Genomic DNA, 16,429 nt, shown 5'->3' on the forward strand with positions numbered 1-16,429 from the left:
GATCAAACATATTCCTAAAACTTCCTGAGCTCTGTTGATGACAGGTAACGGTCATCAATTATGAAATTGTAACTTATTAGACGTCTGGATTTTGAACCGGGCACTTATGTATATGCGTTTTCACTGTGTGGTGGTAAAATAGAGCAAATTTATTGAAAAAAAGTAGCACTGACCATTCCTTGAATAGAACTACGGTATCTTCAATTTCTCTGCATATCATGACCTCTGACTTATTTTATATTAGGTAAAAAGTCTTGTATACGTTATAATTCCAATGCGTGAAATTACCGTCGTCGAGAAAGTCGAGAACTCACCAGCAATTCAAAATGGTATACACATATCAACAAAAGCCAAGGTAGGATAATAGTTCATGATTAAACATAAAGTATTAGGTGCTTCAATGTTGCTGAAATGACAATTGTACAAGCTAAATGCAGCTAGGCATTGTACTGTATTATCATGTTTTGAAGAACTGTGTTGATAGAGTGTGGTGAGTTTGTGTACGACCTGACTTCTACCACATGATCCATTGTTATCATTAGAACACATACTTCATGAGTACATGTACTTCTCGTCAAGGCATACAGTGGTCGCGTTTACGCAAAAACATGCGTATATTACGCATCAATATCACATTGTACGCAACAAAATAAACACAGTGCGTACTATGTACGCAAAAATACGACAGTTTAATTTACTTTCACTAACCTCCTGGTAGCGATCATTCGCTGATGCCGAACTAAACGGGTCATTCCAACACCGATTAACAAACACGCCGAATGTACAAATTCAGTAACACGTGTACCTGACTAACACGTATTCCACTCTCACAAGGCCACTAAGAAATTGACAACTTTTTTTTTCTCTGCGTCTCTGAACAATAAATTTAAGCCAATTGGAAACACGATGTCAGGGATATTACAGAAAAAGGTGTTCTTTGCAGCAAGAAAGCCAAGTTTGTTCGTCAGAAAACGTATCAGTTAGCCTGGGAAGCAGAGTATAAATGGCTACGTCCGGAAAAACGGGGATGCGAAGATAAAACTGTCATGTTCTGCCGACTGTGCGAGAAACGAGGAGAAAATAATGCCTTCACAAAAGGATGCGGGGATTTACAGAAATCGGCATTGAAACGACACATGGACAGTCCCGGACACAGGAGAGCTGTAATGAATGACAAGAGTAGTCGAATACTTGGAACTGCAGTTGAAGCTAATAAAACCCAGTCCGACACAACGCGGAAAGCTGTTTTTCGCACGGTGTATTTTTTATCCAAACAAGAATTACCGAATGATGTTTATGGAGGGCTTATCGACCTACAGCGTGTGAACGGCTGCCAGGCTTTTAATTCTAAAGATACTGCAATCCCAACACACCATTCGAATGTGACAGAAATGCAGGAAACTATTGCCGAGACAATAAGAGAGGATGTTAAAAGAAGAATTGCGGAAAGTCCCTTTAGTGGAATACTTGTGGACGAAACTGTTAATGTGACAATTTATAAGAAATTAATTGTATTTTTCCGAGTGTTGAATGAGGACGGGAGAGCTGAAACTATTTTTGGTGGTAACTATACTGTTCAAAGTGGTGATGCTGAAACAATTTTTAATAAAATGCAAGAAGTAATAGACGAAAAAGGAGACGCCCTGTTCAGCAAATTGATCGGACTTGGGTCTGACGGCGCGAGTGTCATGATGGGAAGACACAGCGGTGTTGGAGTACGTTTAAAAGGGGCCTCGCCATTCTGTATTCACGTACATTGTGTTGCGCACCGTATAGCCCTGGCATCGTCAAATGCTGCAAAGAAAACCGCCAAAGTCAAAGAATTTAGAGACACCGCCAATTGTATATTCCATTTTTTTCAACATTCCGCTGCCCGGTATGGCAGACTACGTGAACTTACTGCCGCCATGTCCGATGAAGACTTTTCAAGTCTCAAGGAGCCCTGCAGTGTACGATGGCTTTCATTGTCACGATCTGTTGCTAGTTTGGACAAAAACTGGGCGGTTTTATATCTTGAGCTTGGTGAGGAAGCAGCAAGAAATAATCCCAAAGCAGAAGGACTATTGCGAGCGATAAAATCATTTTCTTTCGTTGCCACGATGAAAATGCTTCGTGACGTACTTCCAATTGTTGACAGACTAAACCTAATTTTTCAGCGGGACAATGTTAACTTGGGAATTATTCGTCCGATGGTTGAATCCACAGTTCGGGAACTTGAAAGATTCCGTGACACCGATTTTTGTGGTGATAGTGAAAATGAATTCATAACAAATTTTAATCGGGAAACATCGGAGTACAAAGGAAACCGTCTCGTCTACAGTGCTGATGTAAATATAAACGCACATAATGTCATGCGTGCACAATTCGTTCAGCATTTAATAGACAATTTACACAGTCAATTTCCTGAGGAAGACCTGTCCCAGTTAGCTAGTCTGGACACAGTGCTCAATGCAAGCAAGTATCCAAGAGATGACAGATTTATAGGTGAACATGGAAATGAAGCGTTAAATGTGCTTGCTGATTTTTTTGCCGGCGATGCAGAGGATGGTTTGATCGACGCCGCTACACTTCGCCGTGACTTCCGCCAAATGAAATTGACATTACGAGGACATGGTCACCCAAACTTTGATGAGTCTTGCAGGTTATTAATCAAAGACTACAGTGAAATATACCCAGCATATGCTTCACTAGCAGCAATTTCACTTGTAATTCCAGTAACAAGCGTACCATGTGAGCGTGGGTTTTCCACGCAAAATCGAATAAAATGTGCTAGACGATCTCGTCTAAAGGAAGTGAATGTTGACAATCTCATGCTGATTTCGATGGACGGACCACCAACAGATCGTTTTGATTTTGATCGTGCACTTGAACTTTATCATCAGAAAAAAGATCGTCGCAAATTGTGAAGGTAACGCACTTTAATACTAACTGTGGCTTGAAATACTTAGTTTGCAACATTGTATAAAAAACGTGCTGTTAATAAAAACTACTAAAATTAAACATGTGTCGTGTGTTAAGTGGGTGTACGCGTTGATGATCTGTGGAAACGCATTTGTTTGTGACTGATGCGTTCGATATACGCAACTTGTAGAAACCTAGCGCGATCACTGGGCATAGTATTCTTCAGACCTTGCAATTAATTTAAAGTAACTCAAAATTTTGTTTTATTGCAGATGACTTTTATGTTTGCTAACCTAAAGGACAAAGAATTTCTGATTCAACGAATATCTGACTTCCTTGCTAGAATGCCTGAACATAAAAAGTGATTGTTTTTTTTATTATTATTATTATTATTATAATTGTGAAATCAGAATATTAGTAATCAAGGTTTAGACATGTGTTAAAACTTTTTATCCTTGAAAGGTGATATACTAGTACAATGTATAGTATTTGCTGTATAATGACTGGGAAGTTTGACAGAGCGTTTATATTTTCTGTATGACCCGCCGTTTTTCATCTCTTATATATTTGCTGTTTTTTTCACTGGCCAAATCCAATTCAAATTCTTTGTTTCATTTCTTTATAGACATTGTAGTGATGGTCTGTCCATCAGTTCTAGCTGCAGTGGTCAAAGTGAATCCAAATCACTGTCAGCTCTTGGTACTAGTATTGGAAATATGGGTAGCTATTCAGAGAAAATGGGTAAGAGTAATAAATTAAGATTGCTTTTACTCACAGCTTTGTATGTAAAACTGTGTTTGTATTCAACAGAACATACTTAGATGTGACATTCTCAAGCATTTCACTGTCATACAAAAATGTTCAAGTCTATGTAGATAAAGTTTGGAAGTGAGATTACCATACATTTATATTGAAGTTTTGAGCTTTAGTAATATCTTCTCGCACAGAAAAATACATCAAATTTTGTTGTCTCTATCGCCCACTTTGTTCTGATCATACTTATGTTTGTCATGTTACTCTTCTTATCTGTAGTACTAATATCTGTCATTTCTACCTTCTACCTGACTTCCTTTTCTTACCCAGAGTCCTTCAGCCTATTAGAAGATGAAGTCTTTCATCAAGGTAGACTTGTCCTCAACCCTTTTGTATACATTTTTGTATCTCTAGCTGCTTTCATACATGTATTGTCTGTCTATGTGTTCACTATTTAAACATACCTATACTTGTATGCTTTGTATTTGTCAATGTTCTATCAATGTATGCTCATACTTACATAATAAAATCACACCAATGTGTAAAGATCTGTCTAAATTCATTGGCAAGCAGTAAATTCATGTGTGTTATGCTTGTTCATAGTTGAAGGATTGTTATGACTATAAACCATGGCAGTTAGTGATGTTTATGTTTTGAGCTGTACATAGTGTGCAATCTAGGTAAAGGCCAACCAGAGAATAATAGTAGAATCATACAATACACAGTTCTGGCAGTAGTGCCAGATTTTAAGGTATAATGATTTGAAAATTATGTTATCAAATTTAACAGAATGGTAATCGCTGTGGTCATTGAAAATAATATTTGTAATAATTACTATGAGTAACCATGCATTATATTTTTAGAGAACTAAAGGGTCTTCTTCTTTAGACAAGCATATTTACAATATGAACATTGCCCTTTAACTCAATGAGTGTCTATTGTTTACAAATCTAGATTCATTTAGGAGGCAAACTTTATATTTATATTCTAAAAATATCTACTGTTTCTAATTTTAACAGATTAAAATTTACAGGGATAGGTTAAAATTCGTTTTTTATGAAAAAAAAAAATGGTGCAATCTTATTTTAACTTTTTATGATGACATCCACTGGATTTACATTTACCACAATTAGTTATCAAAAAAAAAGAGGAAAAATAAAACCCAGCTACATGTATGTGTCATTCCAATTTATTGGACTTTTTTGAGTTTACATATGGTGGGGGTCAAAAATCAATATGGCGGCTACATTGTTGCATGTGAATTAATTGAATCACATCATCATCACTTAAAAACTTTTTCATTTAACCATTTTGCAGAAAACTAATCAAAAATAAATGATTTTAGAACTTATTATACAAAAAATTAGAAATATTGCAAAATATGGTGCAAATATGTCAAAAAGCAGGCTATATTATTCTAGTAACAGTTAAAATTGTGTACTTTGAGGCTTTTCAATGTTGAATTCTACGATGACAACAAGGTCGTTTTGATTATTTGATTCATGGAAATTAGCAAGGTAACAGCTTTCACATAAAAACATAAAAATATACAAAAGTAAACAGCTGTGTCACTATAAAACTGACAGTAATGCCTATTTCTTGGCAAAGTACTGTGATAAAGTGGATTTCTGTTTGTGAGCTGTGAGGAATATTTTCAAACTAATTTGACACATGATATAATCAAAAATTAACTGAATAAATTAAAAAATAAATTACAAAACGAAAATGTAAATTATTGTACTTCTTGACAAAGTATTTGGTTATGAGCATTGTGTGTGAAATGATGCAGTCTGTCAAATGGCTGTCAAGTATGTTTCTCCACATTGCATCTTATGCAGTCTGTCAAATGGCTGTCAAGTAACGTTTCTCCACATTGCATCTCATGCAGTCTGTCAAATGGCTGTCAAGTAACGTTTCTCCATATTGCTTCTTATGCAGTCTGTCAAAGGGCTGTCAAGTAACGTTTCTCCACATTGCATCTTATGCAGTCTGTCAAACGGCTGTCAAGTAACGTTTCTCCACATTGCATCTTATGCAGTCTGTCAAAAGGCTGTCAAGTAACGTTTCTCCTCATTGCATTTTATGCAGTCTGTCAAAAGGCTGTCAAGTACGTTTCTCCACATTGCATCTTATGCAGTCTGTCAAAAGGCTGTCAAATAACGTTTCTCCACATTGCATCTTATGCAGTCTGTCAAAAGGCTGTCAAGTAATGTTTCTCCACATTGCATCTTATGCAGTCTGTCAAAAGGCTGTCAAGTAACGTTTCTCCTCATTGCATTTTATGCAGTCTGTCAAAAGGCTGTCAAGTACGTTTCTCCACATTGCATCTTATGCAGTCTGTCAAAAGGCTGTCAAGTACGTTTCTCCACATTGCATCTTATGCAGTCTGTCAAAAGGCTGTCAAGTAACGTTTCTCCACATTGCATCTTATGCAGTCTGTCAAAAGGCTATCAAGTACGTTTCTCCACATTGCATCTTATGCAGTCTGTCAAAAGGCTGTCAAGTAAGGTTTCTCCTCATTGCATCTTATGCAGTCTGTCAAAAGGCTGTCAAGTAACGTTTCTCCACATTGCATCTTATGCAGTCTATCAAATGGCTGTCAAGTAACGTTTCTCCACATTGCATCTTATGCAGTCTGTCAAAAGGCTGTCAAGTAACGTTTCTCCACATTGCATCTTATGCAGTCTGTCAAATGGCTGTCAAGTAACGTTTCTCCACATTGCATCTTATGCAGTCTGTCAAAAGGCTGTCAAGTAATGTTTCTCCTCATTGCATCTTATGCAGTCTGTCAAATGGCTGTCAAGTACGTTTCTCCACATTGCATCTTATGCAGTCTGTCAAAAGGCTGTCAAGTAACGTTTCTCCACATTGCATCTTATGCAGTCTGTCAAAAGGCTGGCAAGTAACGTTTCTCCTCATTGCATTTTATGCAGTCTGTCAAAAGGCTGTCAAGTACGTTTCTCCACATTGCATCTTATGCAGTCTGTCAAAAGGCTGTCAAGTACGTTTCTCCACATTGCATCTTATGCAGTCTGTCAAAAGGCTGTCAAATAACGTTTCTCCACATTGCATCTTATGCAGTCTGTCAAAAGGCTGTCAAGTAATGTTTCTCCACATTGCATCTTATGCAGTCTGTCAAAAGGCTGTCAAGTAACGTTTCTCCTCATTGCATTTTATGCAGTCTGTCAAAAGGCTGTCAAGTACGTTTCTCCACATTGCATCTTATGCAGTCTGTCAAAAGGCTGTCAAGTACGTTTCTCCACATTGCATCTTATGCAGTCTGTCAAAAGGCTGTCAAGTAACGTTTCTCCACATTGCATCTTATGCAGTCTGTCAAAAGGCTATCAAGTACGTTTCTCCACATTGCATCTTATGCAGTCTGTCAAAAGGCTGTCAAGTAAGGTTTCTCCTCATTGCATCTTATGCAGTCTGTCAAAAGGCTGTCAAGTAATGTTTCTCCTCATTGCATCTTATGCAGTCTGTCAAAAGGCTGTCAAGTAACGTTTCTCCACATTGCATCTTATGCAGTCTGTCAAAAGGCTGTCAAGTAACGTTTCTCCACATTGCATCTTATGCAGTCTGTCAAATGGCTGTCAAGTAACGTTTCTCCACATTGCATCTTATGCAGTCTGTCAAAAGGCTGTCAAGTAATGTTTCTCCTCATTGCATCTTATGCAGTCTGTCAAATGGCTGTCAAGTACGTTTCTCCACATTGCATCTTATGCAGTCTGTCAAAAGGCTGTCAAGTAACGTTTCTCCACATTGCATCTTATGCAGTCTGTCAAAAGGCTGTCAAGTAACGTTTCTCCTCATTGCATTTTATGCAGTCTGTCAAAAGGCTGTCAAGTACGTTTCTCCACATTGCATCTTATGCAGTCTGTCAAAAGGCTGTCAAGTACGTTTCTCCACATTGCATCTTATGCAGTCTGTCAAAAGGCTGTCAAATAACGTTTCTCCACATTGCATCTTATGCAGTCTGTCAAAAGGCTGTCAAGTAATGTTTCTCCACATTGCATCTTATGCAGTCTGTCAAAAGGCTGTCAAGTAACGTTTCTCCTCATTGCATTTTATGCAGTCTGTCAAAAGGCTGTCAAGTACGTTTCTCCACATTGCATCTTATGCAGTCTGTCAAAAGGCTGTCAAGTACGTTTCTCCACATTGCATCTTATGCAGTCTGTCAAAAGGCTGTCAAGTAACGTTTCTCCACATTGCATCTTATGCAGTCTGTCAAAAGGCTATCAAGTACGTTTCTCCACATTGCATCTTATGCAGTCTGTCAAAAGGCTGTCAAGTAAGGTTTCTCCTCATTGCATCTTATGCAGTCTGTCAAAAGGCTGTCAAGTAATGTTTCTCCTCATTGCATCTTATGCAGTCTGTCAAAAGGCTGTCAAGTAACGTTTCTCCACATTGCATCTTATGCAGTCTGTCAAAAGGCTGTCAAGTAACGTTTCTCCACATTGCATCTTATGCAGTCTGTCAAATGGCTGTCAAGTAACGTTTCTCCACATTGCATCTTATGCAGTCTGTCAAAAGGCTGTCAAGTAATGTTTCTCCTCATTGCATCTTATGCAGTCTGTCAAATGGCTGTCAAGTACGTTTCTCCACATTGCATCTTATGCAGTCTGTCAAAAGGCTGTCAAGTAACGTTTCTCCACATTGCATCTTATGCAGTCTGTCAAAAGGCTGTCAAGTAACGTTTCTCCACATTGCATCTTATGCAGTCTGTCAAAAGGCTGTCAAGTAACGTTTCTCCACATTGCATCTTATGCAGTCTGTCAAAAGGCTGTCAAGTAACGTTTCTCCACATTGCATCTTATGCAGTCTGTCAAATGGCTGTCAAGTAACGTTTCTCCACATTGCATCTTATGCAGTCTGTCAAAAGGCTGTCAAGTAACGTTTCTCCACATTGCATCTTATGCAGTCTGTCAAAAGGCTGTCAAGTAACGTTTCTCCACATTGCATCTTATGCAGTCTGTCAAAAGGCTGTCAAGTAACGTTTCTCCACATTGCATCTTATGCAGTCTGTCAAAAGGCTGTCAAGTAACGTTTCTCCACATTGCATCTTATGCAGTCTGTCAAAAGGCTGTCAAGTAACGTTTCTCCACATTGCATCTTATGCAGTCTGTCAAAAGGCTGTCAAGTAACGTTTCTCCACATTGCATCTTATGCAGTCTGTCAAAAGGCTGTCAAGTAACGTTTCTCCACATTGCATCTTATGCAGTCTGTCAAACGGCTGTCAAGTAATGTTTCTCCTCATTGCATCTTATGCAGTCTGTCAAATGGCTGTCAAGTACGTTTCTCCACATTGCATCTTATGCAGTCTGTCAAAAGGCTGTCAAGTACGTTTCTCCACATTGCATCTTATGCAGTCTGTCAAAAGGCTGTCAAATAACGTTTCTCCACATTGCATCTTATGCAGTCTGTCAAAAGGCTGTCAAGTAACGTTTCTCCTCATTGCATTTTATGCAGTCTGTCAAAAGGCTGTCAAGTACGTTTCTCCACATTGCATCTTATGCAGTCTGTCAAAAGGCTGTCAAGTACGTTTCTCCACATTGCATCTTATGCAGTCTGTCAAAAGGCTGTCAAGTAACGTTTCTCCACATTGCATCTTATGCAGTCTGTCAAAAGGCTATCAAGTACGTTTCTCCACATTGCATCTTATGCAGTCTGTCAAAAGGCTGTCAAGTAAGGTTTCTCCTCATTGCATCTTATGCAGTCTGTCAAAAGGCTGTCAAGTAATGTTTCTCCTCATTGCATCTTATGCAGTCTGTCAAAAGGCTGTCAAGTAACGTTTCTCCACATTGCATCTTATGCAGTCTGTCAAAAGGCTGTCAAGTAACGTTTCTCCACATTGCATCTTATGCAGTCTGTCAAATGGCTGTCAAGTAACGTTTCTCCACATTGCATCTTATGCAGTCTGTCAAAAGGCTGTCAAGTAATGTTTCTCCTCATTGCATCTTATGCAGTCTGTCAAATGGCTGTCAAGTACGTTTCTCCACATTGCATCTTATGCAGTCTGTCAAAAGGCTGTCAAGTAACGTTTCTCCACATTGCATCTTATGCAGTCTGTCAAAAGGCTGTCAAGTAACGTTTCTCCACATTGCATCTTATGCAGTCTGTCAAAAGGCTGTCAAGTAACGTTTCTCCACATTGCATCTTATGCAGTCTGTCAAAAGGCTGTCAAGTAACGTTTCTCCACATTGCATCTTATGCAGTCTGTCAAATGGCTGTCAAGTAACGTTTCTCCACATTGCATCTTATGCAGTCTGTCAAAAGGCTGTCAAGTAACGTTTCTCCACATTGCATCTTATGCAGTCTGTCAAAAGGCTGTCAAGTAACGTTTCTCCACATTGCATCTTATGCAGTCTGTCAAAAGGCTGTCAAGTAACGTTTCTCCACATTGCATCTTATGCAGTCTGTCAAAAGGCTGTCAAGTAACGTTTCTCCACATTGCATCTTATGCAGTCTGTCAAAAGGCTGTCAAGTAACGTTTCTCCACATTGCATCTTATGCAGTCTGTCAAAAGGCTGTCAAGTAACGTTTCTCCACATTGCATCTTATGCAGTCTGTCAAAAGGCTGTCAAGTAACGTTTCTCCACATTGCATCTTATGCAGTCTGTCAAAAGGCTGTCAAGTAATGTTTCTCCTCATTGCATCTTATGCAGTCTGTCAAATGGCTGTCAAGTACGTTTCTCCACATTGCATCTTATGCAGTCTGTCAAAAGGCTGTCAAGTAACGTTTCTCCACATTGCATCTTATGCAGTCTGTCAAAAGGCTGTCAAGTAACGTTTCTCCACATTGCATCTGATGCAGTCTGTCAAAAGGCTGTCAAGTAACATTTCTCCACATTGCATCTTATGCAGTCTGTCAAAAGGCTGTCAAGTAACGTTTCTCCACATTGCATCTTATGCAGTCTGTCAAAAGGCTGTCAAGTAACGTTTCTCCACATTGCATCTTATGCAGTCTGTCAAAAGGCTGTCAAGTAACGTTTCTCCATATTGCATCTTATGCAGTCTGTCAAAAGGCTGTCAAGTAACGTTTCTCCACATTGCATCTTATGCAGTCTGTCAAAAGGCTGTCAAGTAACGTTTCTCCACATTGCATCTTATGCAGTCTGTCAAAAGGCTGTCAAGTAACGTTTCTCCACATTGCATCTTATGCAGTCTGTCAAAAGGCTGTCAAGTAACGTTTCTCCACATTGCATCTTATGCAGTCTGATAAACTAGAAGTACAGTTGATTCAACACATATATACAAGGTTGAATTTGAATAGTTGACAAAACCTACCAACTAGTTGCTCTCTGATTGGTCTGAATATTAGGTTTTTGGGTAAGGTAGCCAATCAGTAGTAGCCTCAATTGACTCAGGAAGTGCAGTGACTCCACCGTATGCACCTACTTATTGTGGAAATGGAATAAATTATCTTCTTTCCAAAGAACTAAGAAAAATTGTCACTTTGTTTTAAACATATCATCCCAAACACTATATTCCAGATATCATAATATCAGTAATTATTTTTTTTTTTATAGATTTGGATTGTTTTGGTATCCAACTACAACCAGCGTTAATTAAGTTATTTCATAGACGTGATTCTGATGAGATCTCAGCCAAGGAATCTGTCAAAGAACATCTATGGAATATACATTTCAGTGAATTTGGAAGGTAAACAAAACACCCCTTTTTAGCTCCGCTGTCAACTTTATCGAGCAAAGCTTATCATATGAGTTATTGTTCGTTGGCGTCCGTCGTCCATTGTCATCCGTGTCAATGTTTTACTTTTTCGACTTCTTCTTGAAAACTACAAGCCTGAATGCTTTGATACTTGGTGTATATGGTGTATTCTTGGGTAGGCCTCTCTTAGATTTGTTCATTTGATGATGATATCTTCAATTCTCTAATTTTAATGAATATTTTTGTCATTTTTGGTAAAAAATTATATTTTCCACTTCTGGTTAAAAACTGCAGGTCCAATTTCTTTGATATTACATATATAGGTGTACTACATATGGACATCTCTCAGATTTGTTCATTTCATGATGATATCTTCAATTTTCTAATTTTGGTGAATATTTTTGTCATTTTTGGTAAAAAGTGATATTTTCAAATTCATGTTAAAAACAGCAAGTCCTATTGTTTTGATACTATACATATTGTTCACTTTCTAATGATATCTTCAGTTCCTTAATTGGAATGTGCATCTCGCCTGACAGGCTGCTTGTTTTGATCTTTAAAAAATGAATTATCATTTATATTATTTATATTAAAATTACAATATCTAATTTGCAGACCAGTGTTTTTATGAAAAAATGTTAATCCAAAAAAAGGGTTTTACTTCTTGTTCTTTGATAAAATTAAAATAATGATACATTGACATGGTTTTAATATTTTTTGTAGTATGATTATTTAATACCACAACAGCAAGATGCATGTTCAACATTTAGCATTTAATAAATAATACTTTTACATGCATTAAATGTTCATGGAAAAATATGTGAGGCACAGTTTTCAAACTGACGTGCATGATGACAAGAATTAGTATTTTTTATGAAAAATGAACTAGTTGTATAAAATGTCATGAAACAAAGTGTAATGTTATGTATTATATATGTATAAACCCTATGTGATGTATACCTGTTTGTTTCCATGTAATTCAAACCCATTACTGATTGACATTGACATGCATAGATTAGTTTTGAAACTCTCTTATTGTCTGCATTGTAGAGGTATATGCATGTACAGAACAGTGAAAACTCATGAATTGATATTGAAAGGTATACCAGACAGTTTAAGAGGTGAAATATGGATGTTGTATTCTGGTGCAATCAATGAGGTGAGTATGTGACATCAATTATTCTCATTTACATACAATGATTTGAACCCAGAACCCACAGAGTTCGTGATTTTTTCATTGGGATGTTGTTGCCCAATAAAACACAGCCATACATGTAGGTCCTGCTATTTTAGTTAAATGAGATGGATATGAGCAATTTAATGTTTCTGGTTTCAGATCAAACAGATCAACCAAACTATTAATGACCATAATCTTGATTTACATGTGAAAATCGCAGTTATACTATTCTAATTGCAATTAAATTCTCGTGTACAGGAAATGCAAGTTTGTGTGGGTAGTTAGTGAATGAATGTCAATACTGTGAATCCATGACTAGTTCATGCTTGATATATCTGTTGACCACAGAAGGAATATTAATATTCACTACATTCAATTACCCACCATAGACCCGGTCAGTCAAAATGACTATTTTGAACTGTAGGCATTAATCAGCAATTCTGCCGGTGACGGAGAGATAGAATCCAGGTCAGGGGAAGCCCCATGACCTCAAGATTCTTTTACCCCTTACGTCACGAACCCACGTGTCCAAGGCCACCTGGCAGCGCCACAGGTAGCCGTCCATCACTCTTAATTTCTCTCCGCCTCGAGTGGAGATGAAATCTAGCAAGCTCTGCTGGATCGCCTGCTTTTTTTTTCCTGTCCGGGTTTATAACTTGGGTTGTTGCCGCTGCACGGCATCCGACATTGTAGCTGGTAGGATAAGTTTTCCTTGTCATTTTTACCCTTGTGTCTTTTTCCCCTTTGTGTGTAGTATTTTTCACAACAAAGAAATTAAAACCCGGCGCCACTACGTAACCAGTTGGTTTTCATGGCGGCACCTTTTACAACTGTAATTCATTTTCCTCATGCATGTCGTCTTTTATTTACAATGTATTTAGCAATATATAGATGTTATCGACAGTACCAGGGCTCGCTGCCGTTTTCTTTCCGGTCTCCTCGTGTTTCGAGTCGACCGTGCAGTGGTTATATTCAGAATTTACCAGCATAGAACCCGCATCCGAGATATTTCGTAGCTATGTGCGGGGTTCGGGTTTTTTGCGTGAAAGTGTGTTTTTTTCACTGGAGCTCTGAGGCCTGAGACTTTCTTTCAGAGCCATCAAAATCGCTGAGACTGACCGCGTCACAGCAAGGTCGCACCACCAGTAAACAAGTCGGTTAAAGTGAGTTGTGTGTTTTGCATGAGTGGAAAGTCCTCAGCTCGGCTACCGGTACTTCGTGTACCCGGACGTCGAGTAAGATGCCCGACTGTGGAGGTACCAATATTTTTCTCGGTCTCCCCCGCTGATCGGAGGGCATCCTCACAGTCTGTTTTTTCAGGCGATGTTTTACCTGATTTTACCGGCTGCAGCGAGGCTGTGCCCCTGGAGGCTTTCTTCCTATGGGGCCTGTTGCGGGTCTCTTTGTGGACCCTTCCTCGCACAGCACCGGGTTTGCCTCCGAGTTGAGGGCTTTGGTCGAAGGACTGTCGGGGCAATTGCGTCCCTGGCAGGCCGGGTAGATCAGACGCAGTCGGAGCGAGCTGTCTCCACTGTGTCCCCTCGGTGAGCAAGCAGGAAGAGACACGAAAGCATGTCTGCATTCAAACACGTCTCTTCCGGGGAACCCCCGTTCCCAGTCACGGCTCTCCCACTATTTTTCAGGCTAATTGCACCGGGCCTTCTCTGGAGCCTCGGGCACTGAATGCCAACGGGTTGCTGGCAGCCAAGTCTCCAATCTCGGGGCAGGGCTTTCAGGGCAGGGCACACGTTGACCCCCCCCACTTTCAGCCAGCTAGGGTTCGTCACGCGGTAACGGTACAACGATAACAAATTTATCCTTGTGTCCGGTCCCGCTGTGGGTTTTGACTTCTTTCTCAGAGGGAACCGACCCTGTCATGAGACGCACAGTCGAACATGCTCCCTCCCACATATTTAAAGTGAAAGGAGACGCAGTTCGCTCGCGTCTAATACAACCGGTACTCCGGGCGGTCCCTCAGAGTCTTCCATCTGTATGACTCGGTGAGCCACGCTTTTGGGGTGAGGTGGAGTATCATCGATCCCAGTGATACGATGTATATACCCCCACCCTTGATCCTAAAGCGACCACCTAAGATTGCTTCAACGCTTATGGGATCACAGGCGTCGGGATCCAAAGCTACCTCGTCGGCATGTCTCTCCCTGTCCGTCTGAGTGCGGAGTGGGGCGCAGAGCACGCAAACAGTATGTAATGTTAAGGCCCCCGGATGGGGATAACATTAGGCAACACTTCCCACTGGACTGAACGCTACCCGGTCGGTGTTGTTTCAGGATCAGACCCCATAGCGTGGGATGAGACCAAAACGCCCCCAACCGGATTCCAAGGCTCCTTCTCCAGACCCCGGTACCACGAATTTGGCAAACCGGGCAAAGAGAGACAGCCGCGTTCCATGGTTGTCTTTGCCAATTGAAGACGACCCATCCAGCCCTGAGGGCAGAGTTGCTTGAGCGCATTATTATGCGTGCCCAGCACTCTGGAAAACTTGGAGGCAGAACGCACCAGGCTCCTAGACCAGGCGACATTTTTACTGGTGGGCCACTGCACATCTACATGCGACACCCTCTAGTGTTGCCTGGCACGCTTAGCCAGGGCCACTACTGTGCTGCGAGACGCGGCCTTAGCCGCACGTGTTTTCGCTGACAAGCTGAGCCGGGGTACGTCCCCACCTCAGTGATGCAGACTGGACATCCTCCACCCCCTTTGTTCAGGGAATGATGGGTACAGTCTCGGAGCTTCGGAGTGCAATGAACCAGAGGGTTCAGATCGAATCCGCTAGCCAGTTGGTCCTGCCATGGGCAAGCGGAGGGCACCCCAAGCACAGAAAACACAATGCCCTAGGGCGTCGTCCGCTAGCCAGAGTCAGCCAGGAGGCAAGCGCTTATACCCTTCCATGGGAGGGAAGGGTAGTGGTGCACCCCCAGGGAGGTAAGAGCCAGGTGGTGGCTCCTCACCCTCTCTGGACGGACGTCTACCCGGCAGCAGGGGAAGCATGTTTGACGCTCACCTCTGCATCTGGGGGGGGGGGGGGACAGGCACGTGTTCGGTGAGTGGCCAGGTCACAACTTAGTGACTACTTCAGGCCTTGGGGAACTCACCTCATGGGGGAAGGGAGCCCAGCCCCCCCCCCCCCCCCCCCCCCTGCAACTACCGAACACATGGCCACATATCCCTGTCGTACACAGATTGCCCTGGACTTTTCCAGGTGGTGATATCCGTTTATGGGATACCGCTGAAATCTTCATTTCCCCCGTCAGTGTCTCCCCCGTTGGGCACTGCCAGGGGACTCCCGCAAGGCGGAAGCAATCAGAGAGGAAGTAGCAGTTTGCTGGGGAAAGACGCCATACACAGAGTACATCAGCCGGAACTAAGTTCAGGCTTCTACCCAAATGTGTTCGTGGCAAATCTACAAGTGGCAGGCGTCCAGTTTTTGACCTAGGCAGACTGAATCAGTATGTGCTCCTCGATCGGTTCCACATGGAGACACCATTCAGGGTTCTTCTCTCCATCCACCGTTTTGATTGGCTAGCCCCACTAGACTTAAGCGGGGCCTACCTGCACGTACCGATGCACCCAGCGAGTTGCCATCTCCTTTGAGTCGCATAGCTGGGCCAAGTATTCATATTTCGTGTGTCCCCCCATTCGGGTTAGGCACAGCGCCCTACGTGTTCACCAGAGTGATGAAACAGGTAGTGCTGCTGCTTCACCTAATGTCGGTACACCTCAATCCATACCCAGACTACTGGTTACCAACAACCCGGGCAAGGGGTAATAGCCAAACGCGTCAGGCTAACACAGGATTTACTTCACCAGTTGGGCTCGTTAGTAAATCGACAAGTCCCACCTCGACCCAACGCGCAGTTGGTGTCCCTGGGCATGGAGTTTTGACACAGAGGTGAGCTTGGCTTAGCT

General features: G+C 41.2%; 2 protein-coding genes across 3 annotated transcripts in view; both read left to right on the forward strand.

Annotated features, from left to right (window-relative positions):
* The window catches only part of LOC100372701 (TBC1 domain family member 9-like), a 63,464-nt gene that overhangs the window by 13,470 nt on the left and 33,565 nt on the right, over nucleotides 1–16,429 (forward strand). For both annotated transcript variants that reach the window (XM_085500963.1, XM_085500964.1), the window contains exons 10-14: nucleotides 245–355; nucleotides 3,174–3,262; nucleotides 3,527–3,642; nucleotides 11,184–11,316; nucleotides 12,376–12,484. In XM_085500963.1, coding sequence (XP_085357089.1) covers nucleotides 245–355; nucleotides 3,174–3,262; nucleotides 3,527–3,642; nucleotides 11,184–11,316; nucleotides 12,376–12,484 — 558 coding nt within the window. The remainder of the gene's footprint in view (nucleotides 1–244; nucleotides 356–3,173; nucleotides 3,263–3,526; nucleotides 3,643–11,183; nucleotides 11,317–12,375; nucleotides 12,485–16,429) is intronic.
* On the forward strand, nucleotides 432–2,906 carry LOC146740180 (uncharacterized protein C17orf113-like). Its single transcript, XM_085501572.1, has 2 exons — nucleotides 432–490; nucleotides 914–2,906. The coding sequence occupies exons 1-2, from the start codon at nucleotides 432–434 to the stop codon at nucleotides 2,904–2,906; spliced, it is 2,052 nt and encodes a 683-aa protein (XP_085357698.1).

Source organism: Saccoglossus kowalevskii, chromosome 7 (genome assembly GCF_978046115.1).
Source record: "Saccoglossus kowalevskii chromosome 7, keSacKowa6.1, whole genome shotgun sequence".
In the NCBI taxonomy this organism is placed as follows: domain Eukaryota; kingdom Metazoa; phylum Hemichordata; class Enteropneusta; family Harrimaniidae; genus Saccoglossus; species Saccoglossus kowalevskii.

Coding starts and splice junctions, on each gene's coding strand:
- LOC146740180 (XM_085501572.1), top strand. CDS start 432: ATGCAGCTAGGCATTGTACTGTATTATCATGTTTTGAAGAACTGTGTT. Junction 491..913: donor AACTGTGTTGATAGAGTGTG/GTGAGTTTGTGT, acceptor ACACGATGTCAG/GGATATTACAGAAAAAGGTG.